This window comes from Perkinsus marinus, assembly GCF_000006405.1.
Source record: "Perkinsus marinus ATCC 50983 genomic scaffold scf_1104296975428, whole genome shotgun sequence".
NCBI classification, from domain to species: domain Eukaryota; phylum Perkinsozoa; order Perkinsida; family Perkinsidae; genus Perkinsus; species Perkinsus marinus.
In genome coordinates this window covers 291878-315085 of record NW_003200804.1, presented here as the reverse complement: position 1 = coordinate 315085, position 23208 = coordinate 291878, and the positions used below count along the sequence as shown (strand labels likewise).

Here is a 23208-nt window from a genome sequence, read left to right as displayed (position 1 = left end):
GTCATCACCTAAGCATCTCGCGTCATCACTCTTTGTATGGGTTGCGTTCGAAAAGAGCATTATCGAATGCGGCAACATTTGAAAGAAAATGCTGTAGCGAGTCATGCCCCTTTTTATGATGATCGTCATTGTATCATGAGGAATGCTCACGGTGATACTTGGTTCATTTCTCCGCTGTAAAGGTAGCTTGGTTTATCAGTACTACTTTATTAGAGCTCAATTTCATGGGTTGTTCACGAATATGGCCTACGATGGTGTATGGTTCTCAATGAATGAAAAGCTGATAGAATATTTAATGGAGTTTAACCCGTTTTACGTGGAGTGGCGTAATACTCTGTGAAGAACCTGATATTCGCAGTAGTCGTGAGTTATGAATTTTCACTAGTGTTTTCCATATCACGGGTGGAACTCAAATATATTCTTATTCAAGGGAAGAAACCGTAACCACCATATGCCTTTATTGCTGATTTTATAATTACAGAGGTCCTTGGTTAGCTTATTATATTCCCTTTCGAATTACTAGCTTAATGTGTAGCAAGAGAAGTATATCATATTAATGTTGTTGCATCAGCTATTGTTGTTGGTGGAAGTGTGATCAATGATCAATTAGTAACGTACACCGGCCCTACCCAAGGTTTTCAACTTTAGTGTTGATCTGCCGTGTGCCTCGTGGCCAGGGACAGGGACAGGTCAAAGGCTAGCTGTCAGTGACGGCGGTTCTGAGGTGAAGGTGGACGAAGTCCTACCCCCCTTCTCCCAAGTCCGCCAGGGCCAAGGTCCTTTCCTTGTGGATCTACTCGGTATTGTCCCTGCCCCGGGGGGGCTGAGAGTTGCAGCGCTGGACTTCGCGCCTGTTAGTAAGGGCGACCTTCCGAGTGATCTGCTCGCAGTTGCAGCTAGTGTCACCACCAGGCTGATGATCGTATGGATTGCCGAGGCCGGTCACGAGAGCGTTGAGTTACTGCAAGTAGTGGCAATGGCCTTTCCCGTGGTAACTCGGATGCGCAAGGTGTCCCCTCCCCTCCTCGGCAGATTTGACAACGCCAGTGCCGTCCGATGCACCTGTGGTTTGTGAGGTTCGTTGTGGCGAAGAATACGATGTGGATTACGACTCGTAATTTACGAGCCGTCACCGCTCTGGAGTCTTCCCAAGCGGCTCGAGTTTTTACAGTCTTAAAGCTCCCTCAATGGAAGGGTAGTCTTGCCTTGAACGTATGTCTAATATCTACTCGTAGTTTCATTGCCTCGCAGCAGGATCTTGAGCTCTTTCAATTAGTAGCAGGTCCTACAGTATTGATACCCTGGGAGGGATCGGAGCCTAGGGGTGTTCAATAGTAGTAAGAGAACCTGCTTGTTGAGAGTAATGTCCGTTGTTGGTCGGCCTGATGCGGACCAGGATCAAGGAATGAGAACGCCGTGCAAGTCGCTGTGCGTTGTGGTGAAGGATGGCGCTGAGGGAACCTCTTTAGGGTTGGCCACTTTCGATAGCCTTTCCTTAGTGAGTCTGCACCTCCTCAAGCCCCTCGCATCTGTTCCTAGGTGGTGGCCTCAACAGCGTTTGTGGAGCCTGCTAGTGGGGGTGGGAGGAACTTGGCCCTGTTGGAAGCGGCAGTCATCCAGGCACGTTGTGGGGGATTGGAATTGGTGCTATGAGTTTACTGCCCTGCGGACATGTACGGTCATAGAGACCCGAAATTGGCGGTTGATGATGCCGATCGATTGAATAGATAATCTTCTGTGATCATTTTAGTGAAATTTTCGCTGGTTGCTGTGCATGGGGTATGGTAGGATATGCATAGCTCGCCCTGACCTTTCGTGGTTGCTGTAGGCTGGGCCAGACGAGCGTGTCTTCGTAAGCGCCTATGATAATGACAGCCAGAGCGTCACGGAAAAGGTGAAACCATATTGATGCTCGCGGGTATTTGAGCTCCCTTGACGTTCTCAGGTCCTCGAGTTGTTAGAGCGCTGCGTTCCAAACGTGAAGGTCTCAGGGACGAAGATGGTCAAGGACTTCTCTATTGAAAGCCTTCTCTCGGAGGATGAGGCCCGGAAGCTACCAGTATGGGTTGCTTAGACAGATCAACGGCACTAACATTGTGGATTGTTCTCAGGTCGACAAGCAAGACCTCGCCTCGCTGGCCATGATGACTTTGGCTTCAGCTCTCAAGCTCGCCTGTGAATCCTCCTTCTATAGGAAATGCTCCTTGAGTCAGCTGAAGTGCGATGCTTTCCTGAGGCTAGATCAGGTGATCTCTTCGCACTGTGATGTGGAATTTGTAGACCTGTAATGGGCGTTCATTATTATAGTATTATCTCATTTAATACCGCGGTATTTGATAACGTACCGTAATTAATAATTTTAATGGACGAAAATAATTTTGGAAAATTTTCATTAATTTTTTTTTCGTAAATAATCCGAATATTTTTTTATTTCCCTATAGCTATAAGCTATAGGGAAATATATATATGTTAGCATTGGGGATGGATTAACCAGCACAACAGAACCCGAACGCATTAGGGCGTTGTGATTCCCTCAGGCAGCTCTTACAGCGCTGCATGTACTCCCATCTACCACAAGCGGAGTTGGACAGTCTGGAAAGTCCCTCGTGGGCCTATTAGGTATGCAAGCCGCGTTGGTGGGAAGGTATGGCATTTATGGTAGGAGCCTCTATAAGGAGCAAAGGTGGGCAGCGAAGGATCTTACAGTGGGCGAGGAATCCTCTAGTGGAAATAAAGGAAATCCGCAAGCGACACGATATTGTAAATACATACCACTCCTGTGGAAATTCATGAGAAGATCTTGTCCTTGTTCTCTCAGGTTGGGTATCTCCTCCATTGTGACGCCTTGAGGAACTCCCTTCTACGGCGCCATCTCAAGACAATTCCTGATCTCGATCGGCTCCGCATGAAGATGGTGCAAGTGGCCTCCAGACAAGGATGGGGTCATGAGAAAATATCCCTCGAAGAGCTCGTCCGACTGTAGGGTTCGCCTACTGCTACTGTATTGTCTCCTCATCATTCGTAGGTATGAATGTCTTGCGAGTGCTCAAGATATCGCTTTTGAGATTCAGAACACGCCTGCGCCTACCCCTGAGGCCCAGGAGGCCGTAGAGGAAGTAATTGGACGCGGTAGTTTCTGTCTTGTGAGTTTCTATTTATTCTCAGCAATTTGTAAAGCCCATGAATGCTTGTGTTCATAGCTGTGATCGCTTCATGGACCTCATGGAGAAGTGCGTCGACTTCGAAGCGATCGCTAGAGACAGGGAGTTCAGAATTCGAAGTGGACAGGCGTTTCTCCTTCGTGGTTGGATGTGGTCGTATCAGGTGGGATAACGCCTCAACTGGAGGAGCTGGCGGGTCATAGGGATGCCGCACGGGAGGAAATGGAGGTCATCAAACAGGAAGTGTCGAGGAAAATTAAGACGGAAGCGAGGCTAGCTGAGGTGGCATCAACTTCGTGGAGAGGTTTTGTGATGGGATGGTCCTTGTAGGCTGCTGCGCCGCACTATTGGTGTCTGAGGGTTCCTAAGAAACAACAGGCTAGTGTGGAGAAAACAAGAGCGTAGGATAAACGTCTCAAAGGGCAGGGCGATACTCGATGCAGGTACAAGAAGGTGCAAATCAACAAGGCAGAGTTCCTGTTCACATGTGGACCACTGGAGCTTGCCGTCTCACGATTCATGGACGCCCAGAGCCGGTATGCTAAACGGGAGATGCCTGTGCTCTCGTGATGGATACTGAGAACTTGAATAGCCTACTACAATTGTGTTCATCAGCATTCGATAGGGATTCATTCTAATGGAGTATATATAATTGGCTGGCACTGTAATAGAACTATCGTACTATACAGTCTATACATCTCTACATAGTCATTATAGTATTATACAGTTAATGTATCGAAAAACAGACTATAGTATAGTAATATCGACTATCGCACCCGAGTAATTGGTGCGCGATAGGTATAACGAAGCCGCACGTGATATTCAGAAGCGCACAGTTGAGGTAGCGGCGACCTATCACCCAGCAGTAGCTCGACTGGCTGATGTTCTGGCGTCCCTAGATGTCCTAGTAAGCAGTTCACACTTGCCTTGCGTATCCTCTAAGAATTGGCTCGCTCAGTGCTCCTTCGCCTGCTGCGCTCTGACTCATCGCATGGTTCGAGCGGAGATTGACGATGCAACTCCTCCGGTGTGCATTGACATTGAGGGCGCGAGGCATGTTCTAGTGGAGGAGGCGAGAATAAACGGCGATATCAAAATGGACGACGCTATGGGAGAGTAAGTAGGAACGTACTGCAATACGAGGAGAATATATATAATAACGGTTCCTGATTGATTATTTGACGTGGTGCTATGGGAAGAGAGTTATCTACTGCAGAGTTCCTAACGTACTACTGCGACTGTTCGACGAGGTGTTAGAATCCCTCCGATATGCGAGTACTCTAAAAAGTGAGAAAACGTCCCTTGGAATGAAGCGCAGTTGAGTATTATTCTGATTTCGTATATTCTCGGTGCGTCTCATGGCTTGTCCCGAGAATCGCTGTGCACGGTAGAACACAGATCGCCTTTTGTGGAGACAGGTTCGTCCCGAATGACGTTAAAATGCAGAGAGAGGGTACGGGTCACATGAATGGAAATGATGGCAGAGTTATGGTCATCACTGGTCCCAACATGGGCGGCAAGAGCACCTACATTCGGACGGCAGCTCTCTGTGTGTTCCTCAATCAGATAGGGTCCTTCGTGCCTGCCCAGAGGGTGAGTTCGAGAATGAGTTGCTTTCGGAAGAGCTTGAGTTTCCTTAGGCTCGGCTGGGCATCTTTCGATCGATAATGTGTCGAGTGGGAGCGTCAGACTATCAGATACGCGGTGTGTCTACATTCATGGCAGAGATGCTGGATGCTGCTTCCATAGTATAACATGAGCGCACGGTATGCAGTGGAGGGGGATGGTGCTCGCAGATTCAAAGCGCGGATGAATACAGTCTGGTGATCATAGACGAGCTTGGCCGAGGAACAAGCACTGAGGATGGCTTTGGGTTAGCCTGGCATATCACTAAGTGAGTCGCGATCGCGCCCTTGAGTGAATCATAACGAGTCCTATTAGGTATATTGCCGCTGAGTCTAAGTCCTTTGTGCTCTTCGCGACGCACTTCCATGAGCTGGCTACACTTGCCGTGAGTCAGGTCTATGTTTTGGGGTGCAGATTTCGGGATTTTATCTCAGTCCACGTTTCCTGATGGTGTAGTCTCAAATGCCCATGTAGCTGCAGCTGTTGATGAGCATACTGGCAAGATAACTTTCCTCTACTCTATTCGCCCAGGCCCTACAACGCAGAGCTACGGCATGAACGTCGCGAGGCTGGCCGGTGAGGGAGGCCCCTTCCTCTGTGTGGACTCCAACTTGGAGTTCCGCGCTATCAGGTTTCCCTGAAGACGTCGTAATGTCAGCCGAAGCCCGTGCATCAGGATTGTCGACAGTTACCGACAAGGTTATCAAGCAGCTGTTGTTGAGGCACCTTGCCGAAGTCTCGAAGAACCGCGACGAATTCATCGAGAAGGCGCATCTTCTTAGGGTTTAATAAAGAGTTTGATCATGCACGGTCTCTCACGTTTCGCGTTGGCAGTGGCGCGCGGGTTTCTCTAATGCGAAAAGATAATAGTCCCAACATGAAATCCACAAGCCTTTTATGGGGAAATCCAAGATAGACCTGCTGCCGAAAAAGTGAGAAAATCGTCCTCAGTCCGGAAGTTTCAATCGCTCATCAGTGATCAGTTCATATACGATGTGTGCCATCGGATACATTATTTCACTCTCTATTTCGCTGCTCGCGAATCACGGATCTAACCCCCAAAGGAGATATTACTGAGGAATCCTCAGTGAGGGTTCCTCAGTAATAAAAGTATTACGATGCCTGGACCTCGTAATACTCGTATTAGGGACCACCTCAGCGAGCCGTAAGTAGTGAAATGAACATTATATGCGAATGAGTGCAGTGAGGTGCTTTCACGTATTCAATCAAATGCGATATCTGCCTCAGCTTCAAGCTAACAACTTGTTCTCTGTCTCCGGCAAGATCGCCCTCTCGACGACGTTCTGCACACTTTGAGCCTAACAATGTATGTATGTGGATATTCAGATGTTATGGGCGTGGAACAAGCCAATCCAAAGTTGAGGTGAGACTCCAGTTTGAACAGCTCATGCACTTGAGAGAATGATTCTTCCCCAGGCTCATTGGCAATAATGCTTATATGATTCGCTTATAAGGTCTTCAGACTCAGAAGTTCTGAGTAGGCCCTATTGCAATACTTACAATCACCAGTGGGGAACAGCTCTCATTCATCGACCATGACCTCCATAAAGTCCCAAAGTGTGGGGAATGTTGGCCGGAGAAGGAAGGGGTCGTTCAGTTTAGTAGCACTTTATCCTAGGATCTATTTGGAACCTCATATTACGTGTAAATAGCAATTCCAGAATGGTGTTCCAGAATGAGTTCACTAAGCACCTGGAAACTGACGAAGTGTGGGGAATGGCAAGCGTAAAGAGTGATAGGCTATCTGATAGTGATGTGAATTTAGTGATCAGGTCTGGACATTGCGCCTCTACCGGAACGCCCGGGAGATGGGGCAACTTGCTCGCTTAGGTGACCTTGAAACTCTACAACGCTGCTTGTAGACGCGCAAGATTGGTTTTCATCCGTCTTTTTGGGGTGGGGTCTTCATGGTGTAGTAAGTGGTTCGATAGTATTTTCTACTGCTACAAATCTTCCAGTAGAATCTGTCCAGTCAATCTGAACGTTCCCACAAAAACGACAGAGTGTGGCCTTGTGATCACGCCTTTTCCGTAACCTTGAGACGCTCGTCCGAGGCGTCTCCATTATGTGCCTCATAGGAGTGTCACTGGAATGAGCATGGGAATGTAGCCCAGTTGATACGTAATCAATGCCCGTTATTGCGAAGGAGACCTTCGGATCTCCAGTCCCGTATGCGGAGCCTAGCTGGTACAGCAAGGGCCACAGCAGCCCCTACTACTCACAGTCCCACGTTGAATGGCGGGCCAGGTGCCGCAAGTTCGTAGAGGACGAGGTCATGCCCAACGTCAGTGAGTGGGAGAAGGAGAAGGCCATTCCCATGGAGATCTACGCAAAGTGCTACAGGGCTGGCCTCCTGCCCAGTTTGGTCGGCCCTAAGGGTTACGACTACGCTGATCCTGTTGTTGCTGCCAAGCCACAAGGCTTCGACTACTTCCATGAGCTCATCTTCATCGATGAGCTTTGTAGGTGCGGCTCTGGTGGCGTCATGTGGGGAATGATGGGCGGCCTCAACATAGGCCTGCCTACTGTCTTGAACTTCGGGACCCCTGAGATGAAGGCTCGAGTCGCTCCTCCATGTGTCCGAGGAGAAAAGAACATATGTTTGTGTATCACGGAGCCCCATGCTGGGAGTGATGTGGCCAGTATTAGGACTACTGCTAAGCTGACCCCTGATGGGAAGCATTACATTGTTAACGGCCAGAAAAAGTGGATCACAAACGGCATATTCTCCGACTACTTCTCGGTTGCTGTCAGAACTGGGGGCCCGGGCATGAAGGGCATATCTATGCTGTTGGTGGAGAGGGGCATGCCCGGCCTTAGGACCACCAGAATGGACTGCCAAGGTGTGCTATCTAGTGGCACTACCTTCGTTGAACTCGATGATGTGAAAGTCCCGGTGGAGAATCTCATCGGCAAGGATAATGATGGTTTTAAGGTGATCATGTATAACTTCAACCATGAGCGCTGGGGACTTATCATTCAAGCGCTGCGGTTTTCAAGAATTCTCTATGAGCTTTCATTCAAGTATGCTCAGAAGAGAAAGACCTTTGGCAAGACCCTCATGGAGCACCCGGTCATTCGATGGAAGTTGGCAGAGATGTCCAGACAGATCGAAGGGACGAGCCACTGGCTTGAAAGCGTCACTCACCAGATGTCGACTATGCCGTGGGTGGAGAGCATGGATGCGTTGGGAGGCACTATAGCTCTGATGAAGGCCCACAGCACTAAGGTGAGGGGAAGGTCCTTGTGCCCTTTTGGATAGGTTCTTTCATCAGGTGTTTGAGTACTGTGCTCGGGAGGCGGCTCAGATCTTCGGTGGTAATGCCTATACGAGGAGTGGGCTTGGTGAGGTTGTGGAACGACTCTATCGGGATGTGCGTGGCTTGGCCATTCCTGGTGGTTCGGAGGAGATCTTGCTGGACCTCGGTATAAGGCAGGCTGATAGACAGTATAAGAAGGCTACGAGCAGGCTATGATAAGCTCCTGATCTACACGTTGGTGACCTTGTGTGATTTTTTTATTATTTTATTGTCATCATCGTGTTGGGTTGGCATAGTCAAAATGTGGTGAAGTATAATGGGAGGATGACTGGATGCGGTATGATTGGTCATGCACACTAGCCATTAGGTAGGGATATGCTGCAAAGTCCTGGGACTAGACCTCCCATCGTTCCAGATGAGGAAGGGACTGGGGGATGTCCAGTGAGGGGACATTTACATATTCATTTATCTATATATGTATTACATAGGCTTATATAGGCTTTCTATACATCAACGGTGAAAGAATTAGGTCGAAATTCATCAAAATGAAAGGAAAAAGTGCCCGCCCAGTTCGCGCGTTCCTAGGTGGCGCGTACTGTATATAGATTGAGGACCTCAGCGTGAGGTGGTTGTCTTGACTCACACATGCCAGCCTGCAATCTCCGGCGTCTGAGGGTCACCGATCAGTTCGGAGCGGTAGGATGGGGTGTAGTGATGAAGGATCAACCCAAGGAGAGCAGCAATGTTGAGGGGTCCTCTTATCGTATTGGAGTGGTCAAGTACTTCACTGTGAAATGGAGAAGGTAATACTGAAGTCTTTCGTCTGCTCGAGCGGCTCCCAGTCTTCACGCAATCTGCCTTGGTAGTCTATGGACCTCCGGGGTTTTGCTCAGTGTGCGACGACCACTGGTCGTGTAGGAGGTCGTTTTAGGTACTATATTCAATTCATCGATGCGAGTGCTCCCGAGCTGGAGGCTCTACGACCATTGAAGCTCCCCTCGTTACGGGACGCCAAGGAGCTCGCGGAGTCACTGGCCATCTCACTCACTCATGGGGATATTCAGCTGTCGAGGAGCGCTACTGACAGGCATTGGCTGGACCCTGAGGATATGCAAATCTATGTAGTGCGGAAACTTTGGTGCACTGCATGTGTTGGTGACAATGTGAAAATTCTGAGGAAGTTTTGGAGGCTTTTTGTTGGTTTCCGTACACTCCTATTCGAATTCGTATGTAAACTTGTGTAATTAGCGAGGAAACTTCTGTGCTCGTCTGAGGAGAGTGAACATATATTTCCGACACTGACAGCCAGTGTGAGGAGTATTGTTGGTGATGATCCTGGAGTGCTCGAAACCACACACAGGGAATATATACGGATCGACGCTGTCCAAGGTATCTTTCTCACCTTGGACAGGTACTATCAGATTTGAAGGTGTGGGAGCGTCCCGATGAGCTGCATCAGCGGAAACCTCCAAGCTCGCCTGGCGAGAAGGAAAAGAGTTGGTATGCTTGTAGCATATGTGGGTATCAAGTGCCGAAAGGGAGTATACGATGGGCCAGAGATGCATGCTGCCAGGGGAGTGGGCACCCGAACTCTTCAGAGCTCAAGGGGGTAGTAAGCTTCAGAAATGAATAGTTTGTCACTCGTTCGGCTACTGCGCTGCATACCACACCCTCGCCCTAACCTCAGTCCCCACGGTCTTGTCCGACCCCAGAAGAAGATGACGACCGTCAGCAAGCCTTACGGAGATTCCACAGCGCTCTGGGTACTGGTGACACGCTCATGAAGGACTCCGATGAAGACTACCCGCCCTTGGGAGGATTGGCATCGACTGGAATCGGGGAACAGATCAAAACTGAACCGGAGGAGCAAGCGGACAGCAAGGACGAGGAGTCCGTCCAGCCATTGCAGTGCTGTAATTGCCGAAGTGTCTTTCATGGCGACTGTCTACTGCCGCATGAGAAGCTCCTCCCACCCGACGGGATGGACGAAGGGCTGCAGTTTAGGAATCTAGACATGTAAAGGGGGGCATCTCAATGCTCGGAGGAGGGTGTTGGTCAGGTATCTGCAAGGAGTGGCCACAGCAGTGCCCGAGCTACTGCCAAAGGGTTGCCATGACCTGCACGCCTTTTCCAAGTAGAGGGTCTTATCCTAGGCGTTCGGATGAGTTGAGGAAGGAGTGGTATGGCTCTTTGGTGATCAGACCTAAACTAGAGAGGCCAGTAGCCGAACCATCATCCTGCTCACAACGTCGGTCTCGCCAACCCCAGGATTTCCTCTGTCCCGACTGCAGGCTCTGCCAGTAAGCGTATTGGCTCAGTTGTGGTCCTCACTGTGGGGACTAGATACTGCTGCGAGCCCCTTGGGACATACCCGACCAACTGGGACAAACTGTCCTTGGTTAAGCTCTTCGGCTGTCTGGAAGTAGGCGAGGGCAGTGAATCGGTGTATGCCCTCGCTTATCAGTTGGCGGTCGTTTGCCATGGGTGTAACATGAGCGCTCACGGCACATGCTGCTTTCCTATAGTAGCGCCTAGTCTCTTGCCGGGGACCACGTGGAGGTGTGAGGACTGTCGACAATGTGAGCAGTTCAGTGACTTCGCAGCCATCCTAAGGTCCAGCGAGTCCCCGTATTCGCATGCTTGATGGATTCATTCGCTGGCTTGTGTGCTCGTACATAGTTACATCTTTGTTGACACTCATCTAGCAGTCTCTGCTAACATTGTGTCGGGCTGAAAGGAATCTCGGAAATGTTGGATTTACTCCGACATACTACAAAGGTTCGTGTAACAGGTAACAGCTGCGGTCGACTGACCTACTGGGAGCCGACAGCACAGGAGCCTACTTCCAACGGCACGAATCTTTGGAGCATCACTTTTGACACATGTCGGGCCTGCTGGGCTGGCTTTGATGCCAACGAGTGGGTGCTGGCATCATCAGTACCATCTTCCATCCAAGAGCTGTAGATACTGTCCCGTGTGTCTGCGTGCATGGTCCACTGTATGGTGTGACGATATGGTGCAGTGTGACGGCTGTGAGTTCTGGGTACATGCCAAATGTGATAACTTCACTTGCAAAGAGCAGTTCACAGAGCTCACTGACAAGGACGTGAAGTAACACCAAGAGGAGGCCGTGGGCCTTTTGAATGGCCCTTTAGATACTTCTGTCCCATCTGCCGAGATAGCACTTCAAAATCCAAGTACATAAGAGCACTAGATCTACTTAAAGTAAGCAGTCGAGGAACGTGCAATTCTACTTGATGGCTGTCGCCATTTGACAGGCTCTCGACAAGTCACATCTGTTCAGCGAGCCCGTGAATGCAGCCTTCGCTCCGCTGTATTTGAGGGTAGTAAAGAAGCCTATGAATCTCCGTAAGATGAGGCAAAAAGCGGAGGCTCACATGTGCGCTCGGAAATCTACTGTCTCGACTAGCGGAGGCTGGCAGGTACCCGTCGGTCCAGGACTTCGTGGATGATTTCGATCAAATCATCGCTAATGCTAAGCTCTTCAACATGCCTAACACGCAGACCTACAAGATTGCCGAGCAATTCGAAAAGAACGGTAAACTTGTCTTGGAGCGGTATCTCTTGAAAGTAGCGGGAGCAGCTGGGGTGGCCAAGATCGTCAATGAATCAGTAAGCCTCGAGGGGCCTCTTCGTGGACCCTAGGGGTATGTCAACTTTCCCAGAGGGTATAGAGTAGTGTGAAGAAATATGCCCATGGTCAACTACGTGTGGTGGTGAGGAAATTCTCGGAATTTATGTATATGTTGGTTTACGTGCACTTTTTTTCTGAACTTATATGTAAGAGTTCAGCTGAGGAAATCAAGCACATGTTCCAACACTGGTATAGACTCTTATTGGAGAGTTGACATTGGAATAATAGGCCTCTTATATGGGGAGGAGTATTCGGCGTCAGCCGCTCCAGTGTCGTCTTTGCCTCAGCCGTCCTCGCCAGCACTGCCCATCGACGTTGCATCGATTGAGGGATCTGACAAATCGGCCAGGACTCGGCGGTCCACAAGGATCACCACCAAGCCTGGGACTGATGGACCGTCTCCGTAGGTCTCCACCCTTGGTCAGCACGCATGTGTTGTCATGCTAGTTACAAGCAGCGGCTGAAGAAACCTAGGAAGGCTCCATCTAGTTCGACTAGACTACTCTTGTCGCCCTCAATATCTCCAGCCTCCCTCATCATCACAGACCCAAGAATACTGGACCTGATCGCTCTGGTGCCTCTGGTGAGACCACCGGTCGTTGCATCAGTGCAATCGGCTTATCTCAGTTGTCTACGTCTGTCCCCCCGTCCCCACTGGCATACCCCTGTGGAGCCCTTGTCGCGCCCAATTTCATAGTTCCCTGTACAGGTGAGTGCCTGAGCGGTCGTCCCTGGTCCTGCTTGGTCCGGCTTGATCAGACATAACAGTGTTCACTCGGCCACGGCAGGTCACTTATGGAAAAGCCTCTGTCCTCTCCCCGCAAGTACCTACTCACGGGTGATCGATTTTTGTGATATGATCTCCAAAACGGAGAGAGGAATCCGAAACGGCTATGCGATGGAAAATTTTCCGTAGACTCGAAATCTTTGATATTTTTTAATCAATGATAGTTTAAAATTCGATTCCGGGTTTGGAGTATACTCCCCCCCACATTGTTGATATGTTCATACTGCTTAGGATCCCCTACTTGTTCACGGTCGTTGGCTTCTCTTTGAATGCTGTGCTATCTGTGGGTCGTTCGGGGACGGCTGTAGCATGATCGAGTGCTGTTGTTGTTCTGACGCCCTTCACTACTACTGTGCTGGTCTCATCAGTGAGTCTCTGCTCGAGAAGGGTCTTTGGCAGTTCAGAGGGTGGCAGGTCTACCAGACAAGAAAAGCTATCACTGTCCTGGATGTAACCGTTGTCCGTATTGTGCCCAAATTTGCAGCAAGTCTCTGAGCAATGATCCTACTGAGCTCGCAGCCCCCAAGTAGGCCCAGGTTGGCAACACAGCAGGGATGCCCTGTCTCAGGATGATGTGTGTGAAGTGCGGTATCATATGGCACAGCAAATGCCGAGATCGCTGGGTCAAGAAGACAGCCTCGTCTGATAAGCTCGGTGACTGGGTGAGCTTCTTCTACCACTCTTTTCTCGAATTGACTCCAACATCGCTCAGCTCTGGGATGACAAATTCATCATGTGCGACCAGTGTGCTGCTGAGCAATACAAAGTGTCCTTCAACGCCTCCCGTCGGTGCCTAGCGTGCAACGGTACCATCATCGACGGAACGGCTTCAAAGAAGACCTGCAGCTCTAAAATGTGAGTTGTGACGCACGAGGTCGAGCAGTAGAGGTTCTTGTCTGGCTCTGTTTCAGCTTGTGCCTTATATGTGGTGGAAGGTGGCACAGTAAATGCATCCCCGAGTTCCGAGATCTCACTATGATATCGATACCAGACTATATCTGCGCCCAGTGCCTGGCCGATACGCCGATGGATGAGCTGCCTCGGAGGCACACCAGCAACGACCAGACCCCGACTACCACTGCCTCGGATACTGAAATCGCCGTAGATATATGGAAGGGACCATCCGTCATCCTTGATTCGATAGCGATGATCTACGGCTTATATATTATGTCGTTTCTTAGAAGAGCCTGTCGTCGGAGCTGATAAGTATTCGGAATCGTCACGCTGCATGTGCAGAGCGCTCACGGATGCTCGATGCCTTGGCTGGTCGCCACAACAGTGGACTGTTGAGGAAGCTCCCGAAGCACTTGGAGCCTGCTCTGCTGCAGACTATGGCGTTGGCTGGTGGGCCCACAATTCTCTATGAGGAAGGTAACGGTCGCTGTAGGGGCCACTTCTGGAGGAAACGCTGGCACCACGCCGAGCGTCATCGGTGAGGATTGTGAGGACTGGCTTGTGCGGACCATGGGACAAGACGTCTTCATGCCAAGAAGGGCCACGAAGGTCTCCGGGAAGGTCAGTTCCTGTCTGGGGAAGTCCCCTGAGGGTCCTTCGTTCAGACCTCGCCAACAGTGTCCACTCCCCAAGATGCGTTGATAGCACAACGGCTTCTGGCTGCTAGGGACATTCTACAGTGGATCGACACTCAAGACTCCTCGACTGACCATACTGGGCACGACTCGAGTCCTTCTCCAGTGAGGGCCGAGACGGTGATGGAGGAACCCCTAGTAGGGTATAGCCAAGTCAGTCGGCCGCCCAGGGATGCCTGGGCGTGTCAGGCATTGGTGCAGCGGTCGTGGTGGCTCCAGCAGGGACGGGATCCTGCTGTGCTCTTGCTGAAGATCATTCATAAGACGCTCACCTCAGTTGACAAGGGATACATTGGAGCCTTCGTAACGACGCTAGGATGAGCTGGGTGCCCTCAGCTACTGCTTACAGAGTCCAGCGCGGTACCCAGTCATTGGAACGGCGATATCGAAAGCCAGTGTGCCCATACCCGTCTGGGAGTGAGAGTGGTCCGGCATAACTAGGGTTGGGAGGTGTGCTTTCAGTGAGCGGCGATGTTCTCTTTGTGGAAGTCGCTCCGATACGCTCTCTATGGGTCGGCTTATCCCGTGGTTGGACGGTCAGTGGGTGCATGCCCTCTGTGCACAGTTCACCATCAAGGGCCTCACGGTCACCTTCCCAGGGGTGAGTTAACGTTATTGATAGCAAACGATAACATGCGTGTTAGCTCCTGCCCACGGACTTCTCGGCTTCCCCGGTGGAGCACCCTCGAAGGGAGCCTGAGCCGGGGGCCACCTCGGCCCATGCACTACCCCAATATGCTAGACTGAGCAGGTGAGCATGCCTGCTTTGACTGGCACTCAGCTCGATCACTGTCCCTGCGGGCTCAAGGTACGTGTCCAGCCGCGTGGACGTCGTCGACTACCCTACGAGCCTGGCGGCTAGCTTTAAGCACACCTGTCCGCTGTGTCGGTGTACCGGGGCATACGTCCCCTGTGTGTGTGGTCGGAACCACTACCATCTGCCCTGCCTTTTGACTGCTGATGGCGCCCCAGCGATGGACTTGGCCTTGCGTGAGGCGCCCTCCTCAGTAGTCGAGCCGTGATGCAGTGCTGATGCTGCCCTCAGGAGCTGTCTATTGTGGAGCTATCGTGGCCTGCCGCGGCCCTACTCCCTCTGCTGATGGTCAGAAGCTCCCATACGCCACCGAGTTGTTGTCGCAATTGCACCGCTGCGCGGTGTCTTTGATTCCCATCCTCACACCGGACCAGGAGAAGGTCTTCAATGATGAGTGCGCGGCGATCGCCTTGGGGTGAGCACTCCCTACCTGGCAACGCGTAGCTCAAATTCCCCTATCAGACCACCACCGCACGTACAAAGAGTGTTGCCGAGCCTGTCGCCACCCGCGTGCACCCTCGCCACTGTAGGGCTGCTGCATCCCTTCCAAGTCCCTAGGTTCCGTATTGATGACGGGGTGCCGGTTTCGGCGAACTCAGCGGTAGCTGATCAGGGGTCGCTGGGGGTCCGCATGTGGTGTATCAGGTTCGGTCAGGAGGGCTTAGCGTGATCCGGATGGGCACCATAGACAGTAAGCATCAGCTGGAGCAGCCCAACGGTTTTATAGTTATTCGGTGGGCTATACCACTCCTTAGCCACTTCATCTCGGAGGATACAGGCTCTTTTGGTCGGTGGAGCCCACGCGGAGGCGATCTGCTTATGTATGCACCATCGACTACGACGATGACGACGATCGTGTTGTGACTATTCGGGTAGCGACTGGAGGTGAGGCATCATGGACTTCGTAGTTATCCACAATTGCTACCAGGAGTGATAGCCGTGGCGGACTCAATAGAGGTTGCCTGGCGGCAGCTAGTGGAGCAGTTTTCCACCGAGAGACGTCAGCAAGTCTTGAGGGACTTCACACCGCAATGGTTCTTCGGTCTGATGTCGCCGGTCGTTGTGGCCCATCTGCGCGAGGTCCGAAAGGCGTTCGCGAGACGGAAGATCATGCAAGAGGTGGGCGCCTTAGTGGTGGGATATAAGAACAATTTCGTTCTCGCCAGGCATCCTTATGGATGGACCATCCGGGGGCGCGGGCGCAACTCCTGACAGGCCTGCTCGGACCTGGCAGTGATTCATGTGGGCCAGTAGAGAGTCTCAAGTTGAAGTCCTCCTGGGAGCAGCCGGTTCAGCCGGACATGCGAGAACTTGGCGTCGTTCGCGTACAGGAACGCGGAATATCGCCACTCCTCATTGGGCAACGGAGTGCCCACTATAAGTTCCTTCTGGACCCTTCCAACTGCCCTGTAGAGAGCTCGACGGGCAGCAACAGTCAAACCACAGGGGAGTACAACCAAATGATGAAGTCCGCACGAGCGAGGATGCACTGGCCGGAAGGCTCCTCATCTTCACCGACTCTGACGGCGCTGTACCGTATTAGAGCCCAGACGGACGACAATGAAGTGCTGGAAGTGAAACGGTCAAGGATTCACAACTATGGGTTGTTTGCCAAAGTGCGATTTGCTAAGGGCGACATGGTCGTGGAATACGCCGGGGAAATCGTCAGGTGAGCAAAGTGAGGTCTGCATGTTGATGAAGCTGTCCTGATCGTTCCACGATTGATCGTGTTTGGCCAAGACGGTCATACTCTGCTGGTGAATTCCTCCTATAGCGTTGGAGGTCTTCGATAATCCCCCAAGTCAGGCACTCGATCGCGGATTGTCGAGAACGTTACTATGAAGAGGAGATGCTCATGGGCCAGTGCTGCTACATGTTCCGCTTAGATGAGCACTATGTTGTGGATGCCACCCTCAGGGGGAACACTGCCCGGTTCATCAACCACTCGTGTAACCCAAATTGCGTTTGCAAGGTACGTCGTGCATTGGGAAGAGTGCTAGCCTGCCTCCTAGGTTGTGGAGGACCCCGTCCCCTTGGCCAGTGAGGATGACATCTCCTTCAGAGGAGTCGTTCGGGCCTCTCATAAGAAGCACATTATGATAGCTGCCAAGAATGACATCAGCGCCGGGGAGGAAATCACCTATGATTATCAATTCGCTGTTGAGTCCGAGAAGCTCGCATGTAAATGCGGCGCTCCGAATTGTCTCGGTAGATTGAATTAATGATGGTTTTTTTCTTTCATGAATAGAAACTTGAGTTACTCAGCTAACTCGAAGTAGTTCTGTCATAAATTGGATAACATGTTCGGGAACGCTGCATCTCTTCTATGGTATTTACCTAAACAGAGGTTGGATATAAAGAGTGATCTCTTTGCGGTTAATCACAACCCGCTGAGGCTCATCAATCTACGCCGTAATCGCGGGTGCATTACGAATTGCCTGGCAAGAGGCAGTAGTCCACTTGCATTGACGTTGCTAAAACACGAACGGCGTCGTTGAACATTCGCATGATAATACAAAATCTTTCTTGGTGGGCACTCCACTTCGCTCGAGAGGATACACAGAAGTCGGCAAATCTCCGTACGATCGCATTGAGGGAATACTAGAAAGTATCCGACTCAACTAAGTCAAATGCGCATCTAGTAGATCCACATTTGACCAAGTTGTGCGTTTAATCAACTTGTTCGACTGAGAAACGTCCAAGCAACGCCCATCATCAACACCATGGGGACATTCCATTCCACCTTTCATCTACCCACAAGCGCCAACGCATGACACTGGAGAAGCGCACTTCATGCAAGTAACAAGTGAATTGAATGCTTTATACGAAATGCATGGCCAACGAGATCGCAACTTCATCGTCAACTCGTCAGTCGTGTACTCGACAACTGTACTCAACTCGGAGTCATCATAGAAACGATGGTCTATATCTCGTGCTGAGGCTTCAGCTAATAAGGATCGGAAACACTCTACTATGACTCAGGCTCCTCAAATATTCCCATGCACTCTAAAGTCCGTTTGCAGCAATGATTCTACGCGCATGTGCGTTACATCATACCGCCCATACCACCCATGCCGCCCATACCGCTCATGTCGGGAGCGGAGGAAGACTTATCCTTCTCGGAAAGCTAAAAACGAGGATGGAAAATACCCTCACACTGTCGTGCAGAGAACTCCTACATCACAGATGACCGTCTCGGTGGTAGTCATCAAGCTGGCAATACTAGCAGCATCAGCCAGGGCAGTTCGGACAACCTTCGTGGGGTCAACAATACCCTGTTGTAGCATGTCAACGTATTCAGAAGTCTGTGCATTATATCCCCTACCACGAAGCTTGTCAACTGACCCAGTGCGTCGAGAAGGACTTACTTATGGTAGTGGTCATCACTGAGGAGCTTCTGCACCACGACGGCACCCTCCTCACCAGCGTTCTCCACAATGGTCTTGCACGGCTGCTTACACGCAGAGCGGATGATGTTGCAGCCGACCTCCTGGTCGAAGTTGTCCAACTTCATATCGTCCAACTTCTTGCTGGCTCTGATGAGAAGCGAGCTTCACAGCCGATTAGACTTTCCTTCCCAATAGGTCACCTCAAGAGAGCAGCTCCACCACCGGGGACGATACCCTCCTCAACAGCGGCCTTAGTGGCGTTAAGGGCGTCATTGAGACGATCCTTAACTTCCGAAACTTCCACCTCGGAGGAACCGCCAACCTACCACGCTCTCGATAACTCCGACGGCATGGGAATCTTCACTCACCTTAATCACAGCAACACCGCCACTCATTTTGGCAAGACGCTCCTTCAGCTTATCCTTCTCGTACTCACTACTGGTGTTCTCAATCGCATCACGCAGAGTCTCACAACGATCATCGACTTCCTCTCGAGAGCCTGCTCCATCAAGGATGATGGTATCGTCCTTCTTGACCGACACAGACTTGCATGAGCCGAGCAATGCACTGAATATAAACGAAATGACGGGGACGTCGATATGGAGCTGTCCAGCTTACGGGTCGAAGTCGTCGCTGAGCTTGGTACCAGTATCCTCACTGACAACCTCACAGCCGCAGACAGTTGCGATGTCCTGCATCTGCGACTTGCGATTGTCGCCGAAACCGGGGGCCTTGACCTAAATCACAGGCAGCCTCCGGAGCCTACTCTGACGGATCGGGGCGAGACTTACAGCGCAGACCTTGAGACCGCCACGGAGCTTGTTGACAACGAGAGTAGCCAAGGCCTCGCCATCGACATCTTCAGCAATGATGAGGAGAGGACGCTGCAGTTTCACCACATACTCGAGCACAGGAAGGATGGACTAACAATCTGATATCATCAACATCACGGGACATATGTCCTACCTGAATGGAGCTGATCTTCTTCTCGTGCACCAGAATAAGAGGATTCTCGAACTCGACCGATTGTGTCTTGTTATTGGTGATAAAATAGGGAGAGATGTAACCACGGTTGAATTGCATGCCTTCGACAACCTGAGCAGACTCCTATGCCTCAACGATTCGACCGACACCTTACCTCGAGCTGATGCTCCATGGTTTTGCCGTCAGACACGGTGATGGTGCCGTCTTTGCCCACCTTCTCAAAGGCCTCAGCAATGAGACTGCCGATAGTCTTATCACCATTCGCGGCAATCGTCGCCACCTGGATGTGGGGAATGGATGAACCCTTACTAACAAGGACGTACCTGTTGGATTTCCTGGGCGGTTGAGATCGGCTGAGCGCGAGTCTTGAGCTCATCCATGACCACCTTCACTGCGGCGTCAATGCCTCTCTTCAAGTCCATAGGGTTCATGCCAGCAGCAACAGCCTTGCAACCCTCACGGTAGATGGCGCGAGCAAGCACTGTGCTGGTGGTAGTACCATCACCGGCAATGTCGTTAGTCTTGGAAGCCACCTGTTTGATGAGGGCGGCTCCGACGTTCTGCATCTTGTCGGGGAGGTCGATGGCCTTGGCGACAGTAACACCATCCTTGGTGACCTTAGGGGACCCGAAGCTCTGCTCGATGACCACGTTGCGACCCTTTGGGCCCATGGTGACGGCCACGGCGTCGGCAATGCGGTTGACCCCGACGAGCATGCGCGAACGAGCCTCAGCGCCGTGGAGCACCTCCTTGGCGACTCCCATGCAAGTGGACGAGCGCGACAGCATTTTCTGGTGATAAAAAGAGAAACTGCACGAAGGCCGACACTTTGTTGCACTGTGGAGGGGCTGTAGCATGAGGTGTGAGTGTGGGCAGTGTCGCAAGCACGAGTTTGGGATTCCTAAAGTGGTCACAAACACATCGTTGTGCGGCCAGCGGAATTGAGAGGAAGGTTGACTGAGCAGCTCACGCGTCGGGGAGTTCCCTATTGTCCAACACCTGACTGTAAAACAATACCCCATGATATAGGGAGAGAATTGAGAATGCAGCAATTGAGAGGTTTGGAGCGATTGCTCATCGGATTTGGAAATCACAAGGCATCATAAGTGAGCAAGATACGACATGTTTGTACATGCGGTCCGAGATGTCTCCTCTTCGTTACTCGCGAGTGTGCACGTGATAGCTAATACCTTCTGGGTATCGGCATTAGCTTTATGTTCAGTTGGAGACACATTCATCCCTCCTAACATCCTTCCTGTGGAAGAACACTGGAGACTCCTCCAGGTCATAGTGCTCGACGAGCACTGCTCGTTGAATCCGTAATGATATACATTTTGCTATGAACTTTTCCAATCCGACTCTGGCGAGTCGTCGACTTCATCATCGGTGCAATTATGATACGAGCGGTTCCAGATGGGCTAAGTTATTGATCAATCAATCTCTGAAATCGCAGAGTGAGCGAAGCGAACGGAGCTTATATTGCAGTTCGTGGTTGTTCGTATGCGTTCGTCCGTGCGTGCGTAAGCACAAATTCTGATACAAGTAGAGCGACTTTGAAGAGGAACAGTACAACGTTCTCTTGCTCAAATTCTTTTTCAGGACCCAAAGTCTTTTCAGTCGGACACAAACCTGGGAACTTCAGCTTCGGACACTCAGGTTCCGGAAACGTCGTTCCTGGTCGGCGATTCGTCGGTCCAATGATCGGACTCCAATCTACAGACTATTTTGAGCTCTGATTCATTCCCCAGAGCTCGGGTTTCGGACTGTTATCCGAATAATGGGCCATTATTAATGGCTCAGCCATTATGATTGTAATGCCCCTCCCCCAAGAAAGAAGGAACTACAGGTAGGACTCCTACCGCGCCTACCGTAGGAGCGGAGAAAGGGAAACCCGAAACCCCATCCAAAACCCGACGGCCAAAACCCGAACTACTATCCAGATTCAAGATGTTACCCATGTGAACGGTTCACAGTGAGCCGGGAACTTGAAGTAGTGACCATATTCGAGAGAGGATGCGCCATAGAGTCTTTGACTTTTCAGTAATTTCTTCAGAATGAAAAACCAGGCCGAGCGAGAAAGCGCACCTCGTGAACGTGTTCCCTTGAGGATATGAATTCAACCTAAATCTTGAACGCGCAGGAGTTTGTTCCGCGAAAAGACAAATTTGTCCCGCGCGCTTTTTTAGCGAATTTTAGCGAGCTTCACCCCTTCGCACCGAAGACCCAGTATTCACAACGCGTGACTCACGCATATTATCAGTGACATGAAAGTCAGCGGGAGAGTATATTATACGGATGTGAGTAAGCGGGGGTCGCTCCACGGGGCTGATGGTTGTCTGAGAGGTGACCTTTCTCAGAAAAACTTCCTCTCATTCTTCCGCGAAGATGAGAAGCTCACAGTACGGAGTAGTCTGATCATCGATGATCCGTTCCCAGCTGTTGGGAATTCCATTGGTAGTATCGATTCGGTATTACGCCTCTGGAATGCTCATATATCGAATATTCCAACATTGGATGGAGCTCCCTTCGAGTGCACTGATATATCACCTCGATGGACACGCCTTGTATTACACGAGGAAGTGCGGATGCCGCCAAGCTGGCGGCATCTGGATTCGAGTTGGCAGCGCCAACCTCCCAGGGAGACTCGAATCCTAATTTATTATTGATTCCAGGTTTACTTTTTCGAATGCCTAAGCGCTCAGCGCTGGAAGTTCCAGTCTGGAACTGTTAAAACAACAACCATCAGGCGAGAGGGTCCCCCTAGTGGGAGTGGAGCAGATGCGAGGGGAAACTTTCTCGCAAGGAAGCGGAGAACTCAATGGGGCCAGCTGCTGGTCGCACCGTTCTGTTGATACGCGGACTTTTCTGTCCACGCAACAGTCTGTTGTTTGTGTGGTAGTTTCCCTTATGAATATAGTTATACTGCACTGCCCTTATATCGACATCGGTGGGTGTGCGGCGCTCACTACGACGAGTGAAAGTGCCTCACAAGCCTCACAATTTAACAGAGGACTCTACAAGGTTGTTGCAAACCGATGATAGGCTCGTGCCGTACACATGCGCTGGTAATGTTATATTATGATATCAATGGCGCACTGACAATGAGAAGCGGATGGGGGAGATCAGTCATATCCCCCGTCCGCTTCCCAGCAAAGCTGTCCGTTATACCTTTGGTTTAATTATCGGTTGTATTGTCTGAATCACGAAGTTTGGGCTGGTAGTGGACACATCTGGTGGGAAAATATGTGATGGTCTTCAGTGAAGACTCTTCACGGTATACATAGTCCGACAGACTGTGTCGGCGGATAACGGATTGTCAATTTGTACTACAAATTTTGTAGTAGTCCAACATCGCCGATGATTTGGTGCGAAAAGGAAATCCCGACGGTGGATGGATATTGGTTGTTTAATCCAAGTCTGCTCACGGAGAAGGTGACAGTGGTATCAAGCCTCCAAAGTTTCTCCTTGTCTGGCTGGTTCCCGCCAATTCGTCTGAGACGAACCGTCTCAATTGTCGGATGTCGTCAGACATGCTACTTTACGACAAAAAAAGAGGCTATTCTGTGTACAGAACATATACTACACATATCATTCTACATAAGACTAACGGTTTAGTTTCGCTAATTAAAGTGTAATGTGTTACACCGGATCAGGGGCGAGCGCAGTCGTGCAGCTCGCCACGCAACAAAAAATATCTTCATTCACGAACTTAACGTGCCTATCCCTAAACTCAAGGCACCTCATAGTGTTCGCTTACGTGGCGTTATGGCTAACCTGGATCGCCTTAGGCTGCTCTTGGTGCACTCAGGCCTTTACTCGAGTTCCAGGCGCAATTTGGTCATGTAATTAGCGCCCATAAGTTGCGAGGAGTTGCTGACGGTGGGATTGCTATCGGTTACCGTTGCTGACAGCCTCCGCTCGT

The 23208-nt window shown here is 50.8% G+C and overlaps 6 protein-coding genes across 6 annotated transcripts; 5 read left to right on the top strand and 1 right to left on the bottom strand.

Annotated features, from left to right (window-relative positions):
• Nucleotides 1-1363: 1363 nt before the first annotated feature.
• Pmar_PMAR013753 (DNA mismatch repair protein MSH2, putative) lies at nt 1364-5576 on the top strand (the record flags this gene model as incomplete). The annotated part of the gene is made up of 21 exons (XM_002765641.1): nt 1364-1498; nt 1540-1620; nt 1829-1894; nt 1946-2059; nt 2112-2246; nt 2538-2619; nt 2663-2760; nt 2819-2979; nt 3026-3116; nt 3166-3280; nt 3325-3443; nt 3492-3562; nt 3605-3697; nt 3960-4068; nt 4120-4277; nt 4580-4754; nt 4802-4909; nt 4958-5055; nt 5103-5172; nt 5222-5363; nt 5419-5576. 21 exons carry the CDS (start codon nt 1364-1366, stop codon nt 5574-5576), a joined length of 2379 nt encoding a protein of 792 aa, XP_002765687.1.
• Nucleotides 5577-6470: 894 nt separating this feature from the next.
• On the top strand, nt 6471-6670 carry Pmar_PMAR013752 (hypothetical protein; the record flags this gene model as incomplete). Its single annotated transcript, XM_002765640.1, has 2 exons — nt 6471-6533; nt 6581-6670. 2 exons carry the CDS (start codon nt 6471-6473, stop codon nt 6668-6670), a joined length of 153 nt encoding a protein of 50 aa, XP_002765686.1.
• Nucleotides 6671-6936: 266 nt separating this feature from the next.
• On the top strand, nt 6937-8284 carry Pmar_PMAR013751 (Acyl-CoA dehydrogenase, putative; the record flags this gene model as incomplete). Its single annotated transcript, XM_002765639.1, has 2 exons — nt 6937-8037; nt 8084-8284. The coding sequence occupies 2 exons, from the start codon at nt 6937-6939 to the stop codon at nt 8282-8284; spliced, it is 1302 nt and encodes a 433-aa protein (XP_002765685.1).
• Nucleotides 8285-8713: 429 nt separating this feature from the next.
• Nucleotides 8714-14540, top strand: Pmar_PMAR013750 (bromodomain-containing protein, putative; the record flags this gene model as incomplete). The annotated part of the gene is made up of 23 exons (XM_002765638.1): nt 8714-8871; nt 9000-9189; nt 9480-9677; nt 9756-10084; nt 10128-10202; nt 10412-10490; nt 11007-11179; nt 11224-11293; nt 11347-11468; nt 11512-11701; nt 12011-12126; nt 12171-12306; nt 12332-12432; nt 12742-12793; nt 12915-13036; nt 13079-13172; nt 13223-13365; nt 13422-13611; nt 13692-13854; nt 13898-14025; nt 14070-14237; nt 14289-14402; nt 14436-14540. 23 exons carry the CDS (start codon nt 8714-8716, stop codon nt 14538-14540), a joined length of 3216 nt encoding a protein of 1071 aa, XP_002765684.1.
• A 67-nt stretch (nt 14541-14607) lies between these two features.
• On the top strand, nt 14608-17152 carry Pmar_PMAR013749 (mixed-lineage leukemia protein, mll, putative; the record flags this gene model as incomplete). The annotated part of the gene is made up of 10 exons (XM_002765637.1): nt 14608-14700; nt 14744-14850; nt 14881-15089; nt 15145-15328; nt 15376-15514; nt 15669-15798; nt 15842-16032; nt 16080-16582; nt 16720-16885; nt 16926-17152. The coding sequence occupies 10 exons, from the start codon at nt 14608-14610 to the stop codon at nt 17133-17135; spliced, it is 1932 nt and encodes a 643-aa protein (XP_002765683.1). The 3' UTR covers nt 17136-17152.
• Nucleotides 17153-17959: 807 nt separating this feature from the next.
• On the bottom strand, nt 17960-20074 carry Pmar_PMAR013748 (heat shock protein 60, putative; the record flags this gene model as incomplete). Its single annotated transcript, XM_002765636.1, has 10 exons — nt 17960-18040; nt 18093-18234; nt 18282-18449; nt 18503-18624; nt 18671-18869; nt 18921-19039; nt 19094-19225; nt 19269-19397; nt 19441-19566; nt 19610-20074. 10 exons carry the CDS (start codon nt 20072-20074, stop codon nt 17960-17962), a joined length of 1683 nt encoding a protein of 560 aa, XP_002765682.1.
• Between the last annotated feature and the right edge of the window lie 3134 nt (nt 20075-23208).